This window comes from Panthera uncia (genome assembly GCF_023721935.1).
Source record: "Panthera uncia isolate 11264 chromosome C1 unlocalized genomic scaffold, Puncia_PCG_1.0 HiC_scaffold_4, whole genome shotgun sequence".
NCBI classification, from domain to species: Eukaryota; Metazoa; Chordata; class Mammalia; order Carnivora; family Felidae; genus Panthera; species Panthera uncia.
Genome location: NW_026057585.1, coordinates 81,062,458 through 81,077,346, shown reverse-complemented (window position 1 = coordinate 81,077,346; position 14,889 = coordinate 81,062,458). Strand labels below are relative to the sequence as shown.

General features: G+C 48.1%; 1 protein-coding gene across 2 annotated transcripts in view; it reads right to left on the bottom strand.

Annotated features, from left to right (window-relative positions):
• The window catches only part of SPOCD1 (SPOC domain containing 1), a 24,023-nt gene extending 10,753 nt beyond the window's left edge, over positions 1–13,270 (bottom strand). Inside the window, exons 1-3 of one of the 2 annotated variants that reach the window (XM_049617616.1) lie at positions 11,450–13,270; positions 1,005–1,046; positions 64–240 (exon numbers count right to left, since the gene is read on the bottom strand). In XM_049617616.1, the coding sequence (XP_049473573.1) occupies positions 64–240; positions 1,005–1,046; positions 11,450–13,048 (1,818 nt within the window). In that variant the 5' untranslated portion in view covers positions 13,049–13,270. Of the gene's footprint in view, positions 1–63; positions 330–1,004; positions 1,047–11,449 lie in introns of those variants that run through there. The other variant, XM_049617615.1, reaches the window with a different exon arrangement.
• Positions 13,271–14,889: the final 1,619 nt, after the last annotated feature.

The following is a 14,889-nucleotide window of genomic DNA, read 5'->3' as shown; positions in this document are numbered from 1 at the left end:
AAAAAGAAAAAGAAAAAGAAAAAGAAAAAGAAAAAGAAAAAGAAAAAAGAACCTGTTCTGTACCTGGCATCCAGTGGGGCCCTGGGCCACGGGCCTTTCCTTCCTTCTGGACCTCTGGACAGGTGATACAGAGCTGGCCTCCATCATGTTCTCCAGAACCTCCAGCTTTGGATGTTGTGGCTCCCCTGCCTGGCCACAGCTGATGGCCCCCAGGAGGTGGACCACTGCCCCGGATCCAAGCTGCAGGGGAGGAAAAGCACTTCAGAACTGAGAAGCGCAGGCCCTTCGGAGGGCCCGTTTCACACTGTCACTCTCCCCTGTGGCACCGTAAGCCAACATGAGGACAGAGAATATGTATGTCCTGGGCCCGATGGCTAGAAAAGGCCTGACACAAAGTAGCATTCAAGAAATGTTTTGCTGACTGAATGGCTTCTGTCCCAGGAGAGGAGCCTGTCTTCATTCTTATCCTTTCACCTTCCCTCCTCAGCCCCAGCCCTTTATGAGTATCTCAAGGTGCAAAATGGATTTGGGGCTTCTTATGAGCTGTAGAATCTATCCTGTTCCCCTTTTTACTTTGGCTGCCAGGAAGCTCAGCATTAACTTTGGGTCCAGCAGTTGTACCTTTCCGGGACTGGTAGAGAATAGAGGTTGTCATACCAAGATTTCTCCTTCTCTTTCCCCTTTTCTTTCTTACTTTAGGCTTTTATTCCATTACAAGTATGTTTGATTTCTTCTAATCTATTGCAAACCACGGAGAACTACTGTAAAAGCAGATGTGTCTGAAATCTAATCTTTGAATGAATTATCACGAATGGTCAGGTTCCAAAGTGTGGGGAAACTGGAAGTCCGAGGTTCAGCATCGTAGGGAAAGGGGGGTGCTACAAGGCTCTGGAGGACAGCAGGCCAGGGGGGCTGGGATTGCCTCTAGTGTGGACGATCCCTCCCACCCCACCGAATGTGAGGAGAGGGAGGAGGAAGAGCAGTAATAAAAAGCAAAAACCTACGTAACACACATGCTTCACCCCATGGGGCATTTTCATTTCCTCCTTGGAGAGAAAGGATGCAGAGATTAGGATTCAGAGGACCAGTGACCCCACTGCAGATAATTCACAAGAAGACACTCACACAAAGGTGTGAAAGATGTTCAGTGTTCGCCGGATTAGCAAAAAACAAACAAAAACCCCGAATGAGTGCCCTCCAATGTCCGTCAAAGGGGGAATGGTTAAGAAACCGTGATACAGCATACTATGGATTCGAAGTGGCCATTACAAAGAGTGAGTCATGGGCGCCCGGATGGCTCAGTTGGTTAAGCATCCGACTTCAGCTCAAATCATGATCTCATGGTTCGTGAGTTCAAGCCTGGCATCATGCTCTCTGCTGTACAGAGCCTGCTTCGGATCCTCTGACCCCCTCTCTCTCTGCCCCTCCCCTTGTGCACACGCTCTCTCTCTCTCTCCCAAAAATAAACATTAAAGGGGCGCCTGAGTGGCTCGGTTGGTTAAGGGTCCGACTTCGGCTCAGGTCATCATCTCACAGTTCGTGGGTTCGAGCCCAGTGTTGGGCTCTGTGCTGAAGGCTGGGAGCCTGGAGCCTGCTTCGGATTCTGTGTCTCCTTCTCTCTCTCCCCCTCTCCCACTTGCACTGTCTCTCTCTGTCTCTCTCAAAAATAAACAAACATTAAAAAAATTAAAACATAAAAAATCAACATTAAAAAAAAGAATGAGTCATAATAAAAACTTCTAGTTTTTCGTCAGAGGCTTATAAAGTAGCTGCCCCTGAAGAAAGCACATCACACATGATCTTATTAAGGTCTCAGATCAACACCATGAGGTATGTACTATTTCCATCCCCATTTTACAGATGAGGAAAACTGAGGGTCAGAGAGGATACGAAAAGTCCCACAACTACTAAGCAGCACAGCGAGGGATTAGAGCCTGTGTCTGTCTAACTCAAGCCCAGGCACTGGACAGCACTGACAGATGTGGAAAGATTCGTGGAAAGATGTCAAGGCACAGAATTTGGAGGAAAAAAAAAAATAGGTTACAGAGCAGTATCTGTTGCATAAGCCCATTTATGTAAATACATATTTATAGACGCATAATGGAGGTTATCTCTGGGGAACAAAATTCCAGAGGGACTTTCACTTTCTGCTTGTAGACACTTGGGTATTTATGTGACTCCAAATGAGCACGTATTTCTTTTATAATCAGAAACATATTTTTTAAATATAAAAGCAAGTTTAGAACAATGCGTGTAGTGTGCTACCATTTGCGTTAAAAGCGAAAGAATTTTTAAATATGTGTTTGCTTGAATCTGCATAAAATATCTCTGGAAGTATCCACAAACCTAAAAACAGAGGCTGCCGGTAGGAAAGGGACAGGGAGCTGAAAAGGAGACTTTCCACTTTTTTTTTTTTTTTTTTAACCATGGGAATGAATCAGCCTTTCAAAAAAGTAAATTAGAAAAAGGGGGAGGGGGGGAAACGGGACATCTGGGAAGGAAAGCAGGAAAGATATTGAGAACAGTCCTCCCTGGCTTAAAACTTTTGGACTGGCCCCTGTCTCAGGGGTCCGTACACCCGCATACTAGGCTCCAGAACAACAGGCAGCTGAATCCGACCAGCAAAGAACTTTAGATACTGGATTTATCAGACTAGAATACAAAATACATGTAATATGTTTAACCAAAGAAAAGGAGGAGTCAAATACATGAGTGAAGGGTAAAACAATATTAAACAATAACCAAGCAGATTTGGTTGGAAACCAAACACAACTTCTGGAAATAAAAACATAATAACCGTCAGAATTTAAGACTCAGTATCTAGATGGGGCGCCTGGGTGGCTCAGTCGGTTAAGTGTCTGACTCTTGATTTCAGCTGAGGTCATGATCTCACGGTTCGTGGGTTTGAGCCCCATTGGGGCTTTGTGCTGACAGCCTGGAGCCTGCTTGGGATTCTCTCTCTCCCTCTCCCTCTGCCCCTGCCCCACTCAAGTGCACTCTCTCTCTCTTCTCTCTCAAAATAAATAAACATTTTTTAAAAACCCAACTCATGGGGCGCCTGGGTGACTGAGTCAGTTAAGTGTCCAACTCTTGGTTTCAGCTCAGGTCATGGTCTCATAGCTCCATGGGTTCGAGCTCTGCATCAGGCTCTGCACTGACACCGTGGAGTCTGCTTGGAATGCTCTCTCTCCCTCTCTCTCTGCCCCTCCCCCACTCGCGCTCTCTCTCAAAGTAAATGCATAAACTTAAAAAAAATTTTAGGGGCGCTCGGGTGGCTCAGTCGGTTGAGCATCCAACTTCGGCTCAGGTCATGATCCCGCCGTTCGTGTGCTGACAGCTCAGAGCCTGGAGCCTGCTTCAGATTCTGTGTCTTCCTCTCTCTCTGCCCCTCCCCTGCTCACACACACCCACTCTCTCTCTCTCTCTCTGAAATAAATAAACATTAAAAAAAATTTTTTTTTAACCCAAGTCATTAAGCTCACTACAGTAATAGATTAGAGAATAAAAATCGTATGATTATCTCAAAAAATGCCGAAAACATATTTGGTCAAATGTATTGTCTATTCAGAATAATGAGCAAACCAGCAATAGAAGGGAGCTTCCTTAACTTGATAAAGGGCATGTTATATAAACACATGGCAAACATACTCTGGTGAGATGACCACATTTCCTGGAAAGTCCGGAACAACACAAGCGTCCCTATCAGCATCACTTCTTTCCAACATTACATTTCTTCTTGAAAAGATTTTTATTTTGTAATTTTTTTTTTACCATTTTATTTTTAAGGAACCTCTACACCCAACGTGGGGCTGGAACTTACAACCCCGAGATCAAGAGCTACACACTCCACCAACTGAGCCAGCCAGGCACCCTTAAAATTTTTTTTTTTAATACATCACAAGTGAAATAATAGATAAATTAGAAAATTAAGAATTTCTCCAGCAATTCTATCTCCCTTCAATCCCACTTTGATTCAACTGCCACTTCTCAGCAGAGTAGACACAGAAGAATTGAAAGCACAGACTTGAACAGATATTTGTTCCGAGCAGCATTATTCACAATAGCTGTAAGGTAGAAACCATCCAAGTGTCCACGGACAGATAAACAGATAAACAAAACGTACTCCAGGCAATACAACGGAATATTATTCAGCCTTAGGAAGGGATGGAACTCTGATACATGCTTACAGCATGAAGCTTGAAGACATTACGCTAAGTGAAATAAACCAGTCACAAAAGGACAAGTATTGTGCAATTCCATTTATACGAGGTACCAAGAATAGCCAAATTCATAGAGACGGAAAGTAGGACAGTGGTTATCAGGGGCTGGGGGAAGAAGGGAATGGGGAGTTATTACTTAATGGAATTTCAGTTTGGGAAGATGAAAAAAGTTCCGGGGATGGATGGTGGTACTGACAGCACAACAGTGTGAATGTAACTCAAAGCCACTGCGCTGTATACGTAGATATGGTGAACATGGTACATTTTACTAAAATGAAAAAATTTTTAAAAAATGAAGAATTTCTGCCCATCAACAGATACTATAAGGCAAGCAAAATGTGAGCAATATTTTGGAAGGATACAGAACATAGAACTGACAAAAGGATAGTATCCAAAATATATCAAGAACTCCTACCGATCAAAAAGGAAAAGTTAGGGGCGCCTGGGTGGCTCAGTCGGTTAAGCGGCTGACTTCAGCTCAGGTCACGATCTCGCGGTCCGTGAGTTCGAGCCCCGCGTCGGGCTCTGTGCTGACAGCTCAGAGCCTGGAGCCTGCTTCAGATTATGTGTCTCCCTCTCTCTGACCCTCCCCTGTTCATGCTTCGTCTCTCCCTGTCTCAAAAATAAATAAATGTTAAAAAAAAATTAAAAAAACAAACAAACAGGAAAAGTTAGGGGCGCCTGGGGGGCTCAGTCGGTTGAGCATCCGACTTCGGCTCAGGTCATGGTCTCACGGTTTGTGAGTTCGAGCCCCGTGTCGGGCTCTGTGCTCACAGCTCAGAGCCTGGAGCCTGCTTCAGATTCTATGTGTGTGTGTGTGTGTGTGTGTGTCTCTCTCTCTGCCCCTTCCCCACTTGTGCTGTGTCTCTCTCCGTCTCTCAAAAATAAATTTAAAAAAATTAAAAAAATTTTTTTTATAGACGAAGTATGGAAACAGCCCAAATGTCCATTGATGGATGAATGGATAAAGAAGATGTGTTTGTATTACTCGGCAATCAAAAAGAATGAAATCTTGCCATTTGCAACTACGTGGAAGGAACTGGAGGGTATTATGCTAAGTGAAATTAGTCAGTCTGAGAAAAGACAAAAATCATATGACTTCACTCATATGAGGACTTTAAGACACAGAACAGATGAACACAAGGGAAGGGAAGCAAAAATAATATAAAAACAGGGAGGGAGACAAAAGAGAAGAGACTCATAAATATGGAGAACAAACAGAGGGTTGTGGGAGGGGGGATGGGCTAAATGGGTCAGGGGCATTAAGGAATCTACTCCTGAAATCATTGCTGCACTATATGCTAATTAATTTGGAGGTAAATTCAAAAAATAAAATTAAAATAAAAAAATAGAATCACAGGGGCGCCTGGGTGGCTCAGTCGGTTAAGCGGCCGACTTCGGCTCAGGTCATGATCTCGCGGTCCGTGAGTTCAAGCCCCGCGTCGGGCTCTGTGCTGACAGCTCAGAGCCTGGAGCCCGTTTCAGATTCTGTGTCTCCCTCTCTCTGACCCTCCCCCATTCATGCTCTGTCTCTGTCTCAAAAATAAATAAACGTTAAAAAAAAAATTAAAAAAAAAATAGAATCACAGAGATATAAGTACAGACATTGTATCAGAGAATAAAAAGAGAAGAGGCAAGGAGGATACATTGGAGGCAGTAGTAGAAAGGGGGCAAGTGACTTTTACCAGGTTTCTGATGGGAGTTTGGGATGCTATGGTTCGTCTTGATGGAATTATCCAGGGGATCTGTGGCTCTTGGGATCTGTCTGGGCTAGACTTAAAGATTTAGGGGCGATGTATTCTCCCAATTAGAGCACTCAAGTAAAAGTTCTACCATAATAGAGTTTGACAGAGTTAAGAAGTATAATCCCACCATATGTTACCAAGAAATCTTACTGGACCTCACTGTTCTATCTTTATTCTTCTTTTCCTTCTTCCTTTTATTTTTTCTTTTAACAAATCACTTTGAGGGGCACCCGAGTGACTCAGTCAGTTAAGCGTTTAACTTCCGCTCAGGTCACGATCTCACGGGTTGTGGGTTCAAGCCCCGCGTCGGGCTCTGTGCTGACAGCTTCGGAGCCTGGAGCCTGCTTCGGATTCTCTGTGTGTCTCTCTCTCCCTCCCCTGCTTGTGCTCTCTATCTCAAAAATAAATAAATATTAAAAAAAATTTTTTTTTTAATTTTTTAAGAAGGAAAAGTTAAACAATCAAAACAAAAAAAATTTTGGCAAAAGACTTAAGAGGAATGGCCAAAATGTATGCAAAGATTCTCCTTAATATAGGGAAATGAAAATAAAAATCGAAACAACATTGAGACACTAGAGCATATTCCCACGGTGGCAAAAATTGAAGTCTGATGATATCAGGCGTTGGTGCAGATTTGGAGCCACTGGAATTTATACACTGCTGGTAGGAGTATAAACCGTTTTAACCACTTTAAAAAACATCTGGCATTGTTTAAGGAAAGCTGAAGACGTGTATACCTTATAACCTAGCAATTCCACTCCCAGGAATATTCCACGGAGATACTCTTGCTCGTACGTACCCAGAAACATACACAGAACTGTTCATCATAGCAGCACCAGATGGAACAGCAAAAAAATTCAAACAACCCAAATGTCCATATGGAGTCAATAAATAAGTCATAGCAATATTCATGCAGTGGGACACTTGCTGCCAACATCTAGGATCTGTATAATCTCGGGGAAATTGCTTAATCTCTCTGTGGTTCAGTTTTCTTATCAGTAAAACAGGGATAATACCAGTTATCTACTTCACAGGGTTGATGCAAGGTTCTTAGAACAGGGCCTGGAACACAGCACGCTGTCCCTGTCGATGCTGATGTTAAGATTCCCTACGGGCGCCTGGGTGGCGCCGTCGGTTGAGCGTCCGACTTCGGCTCAGGTCACGATCTCGCGGTCCGCGAGTTCGAGCCCCGCGTCGGGCTCTGGGCCGACGGCTCGGAGCCCGGAGCCCGCTTCCGATTCTGTGTCTCCCTCTCGCTCTGCCCCTCCCCCGTTCACGCTCTGTCTCTCTCTGTCTCAAAAATAAATAAACGTTAAAATAAATAAAATAAATAAATAAATAAAGATTCCTTGGCTCATGCCCTGAGAGCTCTCCACTTCCACTCAAGCAATGTTGTCCTTGCTGATCTCCCCACCTCACTCCTCCCCTCGAGACCCGACCCCATCTACTGCTCTACTCCCGTAACACTCCAAGCTGCCTCCTGCCTCTGTACTTTTGCCCGTGCTCTGCCCTCTTCCTGATATGTCCTTCTTACCCTTCTCTGCCTGCTGAACACTTACTTCTTTTGCCCAGACCCAACTCAGGCAGCCCCCTCCTCCACCCTACCCTACCTCAAACCCTCCCACCCACCATTCCCCAAGGTAGACTCAATTGCCCTCTGGATATCTAAGGTCTGCCGGGCCTCAGTCCCTACCTCTGGTTACTTGTTCACCACCCCCCATTGGACCATGAGATCCCTGGAGGAGCCCCTCTGCTTGTTAAACAAATTATAATAAAGTCCCATAAAAATCCAAACCCCATAGCCTGGCTCAGAGCACAGGCTCTGGAATCCCACGGGCCTGGATTCAAATACTGGCTTCACCACTTACTTGCTGTGTGACCTTGACTGAGTCACTTAACTTCTCTGAATCCCGAACAGGAGTATTAACACTCATATTTATTTATTTATTTATATTTACTTATTTTTGTTTTTATTTTTTTAAAGGAAACTGGTTTTGGTTTTTTGTTTGTTTGTTTTGTTTTAAGGTTGACTTATTTTTGTGTGAGAGAGAGAGAGAGAGACAGAGCATGAGTAAGGGAGGGGCAGAGACAGAGAGAGACACAGAATCTGAAGCAGGCTCCAGGCTCTGAGCTATCTGCATAGAGCCTGACGCAGGTCTCGAACCCACAAACTGCAAGATGGTGCCCTGAGCCAAAGTCAGACACTCAGCCGACTGAGCCACCCAGGCGCCCCTTAACACTAACTTTTAATGCTGCTGGGAGGATTAAATATGAGATGGTAACGTCATGTGAAGTTCCTGGTATGCAGTAAGCACTCAGTAAAAAAAAGAGCTGTTCTTAGGCTACCACCTGCTAGAAAGACACGCTCCTCTCGCACACGTCCCGACACTTGGAAGCTGCAGACAGCGCACCTGAGCCTGGACACCTGGGTGGGGCCAGAGGTACCTCCCCGGTTCTGGCGAGCAGAGCAGGGGGGCCCTGGCAGAGCTGCCCTCCCCACATCACCTGCTATTCCATCTGCAAAGCGGCTCCAGACCTCACCGGCCAGGAGCTCAGGACAGAGCCCCTGCATTTCACACCAGAAGAACACAACACAGCCAGCCTCTCATACCTGATTCCCGTTTCATAGAGGAAGCCACCATGACTCAGAGAACAGACATCTCCCATCGCAAGTGACCCTGTAGTGCGAAGCAGAGACTAATCTCGAACCCACCTGTCAGCCCCCAGCGCGAGCCAGGCTGCCTCCAGCAGAAGGTGCTAGGTCACTGCAAGGGTCCCAGACTCTCTGCCCACGCTTGCCCGCACCCCACTCAGCCCTGACCTCGGCCACCCATCCGTCCCTGTCACAGCCCCCTCTCAATTCTTGGCCTGAAGCTGGGAACCAGTTGCCATAGCAACGGGTTGTTTGGGAAGCTGTCCGGCTGAGTCAAGGATGGGGCCCGGAGGGGGAGGCAGCTGTGGGCTGCTTCCAGTCAAGGCAGGTGGGCACCTGGCGCCACCACAGAGCTCAAGCAAGCCCCTCAAAACGCCTCAGGCCCCGGAATCCTAATTCTGGGCATCTGGCCCAAATAAATCACCTGAAATGGGGAGAAACCAGATGCACAGGGACGTTCACCCCAGCGTGGCTTAGAACAGCACAGCACTGTATATGTCAATGATAGGTACGACTTTGGAGTGTTTACCTTGTACCAGGCACTGTGCTAAATGCCAAACACGTGTCACCTCATTTGCTCCTCACCGCCACCCTATCAGGTAAGTACTTTTAACACCCCCCCTTTTGCGGATGAGGAAATAATGCTCAGAGAGGTGAAGCCACTTGCCTAGCTCGTTCGGACAGTGGCAAAGCCAGGACCGGACGCCAGCCTGTCAGCATCCAGGCTTCGTACTCTTAACTACACGACAGCAGTCGGAAATGAGAAAAGGAAGTCCCAGCCCATCCTCTGGTCACACCAGCGCCTGTGGCTGTGACAAATATGTCTGCAGCCTGCTAGGATACAGGGCTCAGGGAAAGCACAGATTCAACAGAACAATACGTACCGACTTGGAAAGATCTCCAAACGCTATGATGCTTGAAAAATAAACAAAGCACAAATCCCAGAACAATGAAACATAGTATGAGCTTATTTATATGTGTGTAATAGATAGATATAGATGTTCATAAAAGGACACTGGGGGGGGGGGGGGCTCTAACCGTTAACAGCGATTATCTCCAGACGAAGGGCAATGAGGCCTGAAAGCACTCAAAGGGACTTGCTCTTTCTGTGTTAACAAATTAATTGCGGAAAAAAATTTTTTTTTCTTTAAGTAAGCTCTACACCCAACGTGGGGCTTGGACTCACGACCCCAAGATCAAGAGTCGCCTGCTCTACCAACTGAGCCAACGAGGCAGCCCCACTGTGAACATTTTTTTTAAATACCAAAAAAGCCGAGTTATACATCGGACATGTGATCCCGTTTCTAGGTAAAGAAAAGATATGTATGCACAGGAAAAAGACGAGAGGAAGGACATCGCAAAAAGTTGGCATCGTGTTTTTTTTTTCTTATCTTCTGTGATAAACACATGCGTTTTTTTATTAAAAATTGTTTTTGAGCGATGTTTACAAAAACAAGGTAATAGCATTCTAGTGCAGTTGTAATACCAAATAGTGGTATATCACACAGCAGCTTGTGTGCTCCTATCCCAGTTTTCCTAATTTGCTGTTTGGCCCTGAACTAGTCATTTCACCTCTCTGAGCCTCAGTGTCCACATCAATAAAATGGGTATACATCAACAGCCCCTACCTCATAGCATTGTTAAGAAGATAAAGTGCTTAAAAAAAAAAAAAGACGACGACGATAAAGTGCTTACCAGCACATGGTAAGCAGGCCAGATACCATGATCAACAGGGAAGCCAACAGGCAAGCTGCACAAACAGGCAGTATGGTGAGCTCTCAGGGTTTATACACTGGCTACGTCAATTACCAGAGGTGTGATCTTGGGCCAGTTACCTTACCTCTCTACGCATCATGGGAATATTAAATCAAAAGTACCTACAACACATAATACATATTCAGTGAATGTGATAAAACTTCCACTATGTAAGAAATATACACCAAAAGCAGGAGCGTCACCTTCTGCCTTTGGTGTAGAAACATGTTAGCTATGATTATTAATAAAATAACGATTATTCTAATTAAAGAGCAATGGAGAGAGAAGTAGTGAATACGGGGGAAAATGGCTGGGCATCGACTCTCTCACTGTGTGAGATTGGAGGAGTTTGTTAACTGCCCCGAGCCTCAGTTTCCCCATCTGGAAACATGTAGCTAATGCCCATCTTTTAGGGTTATTAACACTAAAGCAAACACAAATGTAACCTACATTAAGTAATTTACTTTGTGCCTTACGCTGTGCTAGGGGCATTATTTTACACCATCATCTCACGTAATTCTTAGAACAACCCCTATTAAATTGGAACTACTGGGGCGCCTGGGTGGCTCAATCAGTTGAGCATCCGACTTCAACCCAAGTCATGATCTCCTGGTCTGTGAGTTCGAGCCCCGTGTCGGGCTCTGTGCTGACAGCTCAGAGCCTGGAGCCTGCTTCCGATTCTGTGTCTCCCCCTCTCTCTGCCCCTCCACCACTCATGCTCTGTCTGTCTCTCTCAAAAACTAAACATAAAAAAAATACATTTAATTAGAACTACTATCCCCTTTTTACAGATGAGGAATCTTCAGCTAAAAAATATTCCAAGGCTACTCAGCTAGGAAGTGGACAGAGGCAAGATTTAAACCCAGGACTCACCAACTGCAAAAGATATCAGCAAATGTAGTTCATCTTCTCTTTCCTGACACGGTGGGTCTCAGTTTACTCATATATAAAATGGGCGTGAAGGATAATGTCCATTAAGAACCTCTGTAGCTTACCTCTATTAAACTCCACCGCCAAGCATGGTGTGTTAAGACTGGCCAAGCCCTTCCTATCCCAACCTCTCAGACTCAACTTACCAGTTTGGGGAAGCTTCCTGGGCTGGATTCCTCTGGCTGGTCCCAGCTGGAGTTGTCTGTGCCCTGGTGCTGGGCATGGGGCGTTGGGCCCCTCCTCAACCTCCTAGCACACTTGGATCTTCTCTGCCCCACGGATGGGCCTGAGCGAGCTTTGCTGGCCGCAGGCTCCAGGGAGCTGGCGGGGGCGTCGGCGGGAGCAGGGAGTCCTCGCCCCAGCCTCCCTCTGGACTCTGGCTGAACCTTGACATCTAGCTCCTCCTGGTTGTGCGAGACAGCAGGCCCGTCATCACAGCCGGCCCCGACTATGCGCTCAGCTTCTTGCCACTCTGTGAGAGCCTTTCCAGGCACTTCCAGGCATAGCACAGAGCTCTGTGGAGGATCCCGGGCAGCTGGCCCGAGGGACAATCCTCCGTCCAGCAGTGGGACCCCGACAGGGTCGTAGGGGCTCACTGGCTGGGCCCCATTCCCCGCAGTGGGCAAATGTTCAAACTTCTCAGTCCCCGAGACACATCCCACACAACTGCCACCTGGATCTCCAGGCCCAGACCCAGTGTCCTTGGGAGAGAGAGGACTGCAAAGGTCTCCCAGGGACTCCCAGTCAGCACCTGGTGGGGGGCCTCCCACACACTGGGGGTTGTCCCCACCAGGGGACCACAAGAAGCCCCCCTCCCCACCCTCTGAGTGGGCCTCACACTTCCTGTTTTCCTTTCTTGCCCCCACAGGGGCTGGGCCTGGTGAGGATGGCAGGCTCCTTTTGGGGGGCTCCTCTTTGCTGAGGGTGGGGCTTCTCTCATCACGCCCTGGAGAACTCCCACCTCCTCTGGTCTCTCCTGGCTGGGGGCAGCTTGTCTCCTCCAGCCCCGCCAGCCTCTCCCTGCCAACCAAAGCTCTCTCTGGGAGACCCACAGACGTGCCATGAGGATTCCCGGGCCGACTTTCAGCTAAGATGTCGTGCAGAGAAACCTGGAGCCTCTTGGAGGCCCGAGTCCTCCCCTGAGCAGGCACTATGGGCAGCTGGAAGTGGAGCCCAGGGACAGGCACCAAACCCTGGCTTTGTCCCATGGCTCGCAGCTCCAGGACCATCAAGTGGGCCTCCGCCTCCAGGCTGGCCCCAGGAGCACCCCCAGCCTGGGAGCCGGCACCTCGATGGGTCCTTCCCCTCAGGACCCTTTTCCTGCTGCCAGCCCAGACATGGGCCCCAGAGTTCACCCCTGGCAGGCGTGGCCTGGGGCCTGACATGGAGCTGGCTTCTTCCACATCCTCCTGGAAAAGCCCACGGCTGTTGAGACTGAGGGCAGGGTCCTCTGTGCTGGAGCCCTCTGCAGCCCCCTCCTGAGACATGTCTGTCCACCTACAGGGGCCCAAAGCAGAACGCAGGCCCTGTGAAGAGACAGAGGAGACCCCATCATGCAGTGTCTGGCCGCCAGCCCATTCAGGACACCAGGCCAGGGGGAACCTGGGGGACAGCCTCCCCTCCAGGTGGAGGCCCCGGGGGCCCTGCCGACTCTGAGGCCTGGCGGCCACAGGGAGACAGCACCCAGCGATATAAGCACCCCAGCAGGGCCTGGAGCCCCAGGTGAGGGAGGGGAGGCCCGCCATCAAACCGGGTCGAGCGACAGCGACGCTTCAGGGCTTCCCATCTCCGAGAGTTCACGCTTTTGCTTAACGGGGCTGGAGTAATAAAAGTGTCATTTCTTAATCACCTACTACGTGCCTAATTTCATTTCATGCCGGCGGCCACAGGTGAGGAAACTGAGACACGGGGACGTTTAGCGACTCACCAAAGGTCAGGACACGCAGATAGGGGAGGAAGAGCGGGGCTTCCCCCCCCCCCCCCCCCCCAAAGCCCAGCTCTAAACCACTGGGCAATGAGCAGTGAGGGGGAATAACTCCCTTCCCACCGATCCCGTTTCAGTAGATACGACTTCCAGATTCCCAGGCCTGACCTGGACGGTCCCCCACGGCCCAACGCGTCCAGAAGCTTTCACCTGGGCTCCGCGAGCTCCCCCTCCCCGGCTTCCACCCCCGGACTGGGCAGGAGCTGGGGTCACGTGAGGCGGGCAGCCCCGGGTGAGGGAGGGAGGCGGGGCCTCTGAAGACGCGCCGTGGACGCCACCCCAGGCGTGCTGGCGTCCTGGCACCGGCAGGGGGCGCGCTCTCCCTCTCGAGGGCTTCCCGGCGGAGGCGCCAATCCCTTGGGCTCCTGGGCGGGGACGGGTGGGCGCCTGAACCAGAGATCAGAATCGAAGGACCTTGAATCTGACAGTTTAAACTTGGTCCTAGGGCCATGGGGAGTTACCGAAAGTTCCTGAAGCCTGAGGGAAGTCAGAGTCACATTTCTGCCTAATTCTTTGTTATTTTAATCATCTCAAATGTAAAAGTATAATTCATATAGGTGAAAATGCACTTCCAAGCCCAACTGAAAGGTTAGAAATAAAAAGCTTAAACGTCCTCTCACATCCCGACTCTTGGGAGCCACCTTCCTTTCTTGTACCGTATTTGTTGTCGTTTTAGTTTTTTATTTATGCGACTTTCGTAGCCGTGAATAATATTCTCCTACTCTGTTGCTAGGCTTATTCATGTTAATAGTACCTATTGGACTGGGGCACCTGGGTGGCTCAGTTGGCTGAGCGTCCACCCTCAGCCCAGGTCATGATTTCCTGGGTCACAAGTTCGAGCCCAGCGTTGGGCTCTGTGCTGATAGCTCAGAGACCGAAGCCTGCTTCTGATTCTGTCTCCCTCTGTCCCTCCCCTGCTCACGCTCTCTTTCTCTCTCAAAAATAAGTTTTAAAAAACATTGAAAAAAAAAAAAAGTATCCATTCACTCCCTGCTGTGTTGATTGTATTACCTGTGTTCCTTTCTCCCCCCGCCCCGCCAGTTTTTCTTTTTTGTATTTATTTTGTTATTGTTTCTATCGAACGCTATCACGGCTTTGAATAATAGTCTTAAATGTCCGTCTCTCCCTTAGTTTGCATCGCTTGACTCTCTGTGCGAAATGAATAGCGCCCCCTCCCGGCTGCTGCCCTTCCCCCAGCGTCTCACCTTTTACTTTTGCTTTAAGGTTTGTAGCACGTCCGCCCCAGCCCGTAGGTAAAGTTAATTCAGTTTGCCATACTTTGCCTGTAGATTGATTCTTAACATTAAAACCATATGACATTTATGACATTACAGCTATGTAAATATTTTCACTGAGGAACTAGGGATTTGATAGACATCACCGAGAGGGAAATGGAATCGGCCAGCCCTAAACCTGCACCACGTGAGGCCAGGAGAAGCTTTCGGGTCAGTGGAATACTCCAGTGCAGTTGGAGTGAGCACGTTAGGTCTCTATATCAACATGGCTGTATCTCAGACACATAATGTTGAATTTAAAAATCAAGATAATGTTGGGGTGCCTGGGTGGCTCAGTTGGTTGAGCATCTGACTTGGGCTCAGGTCA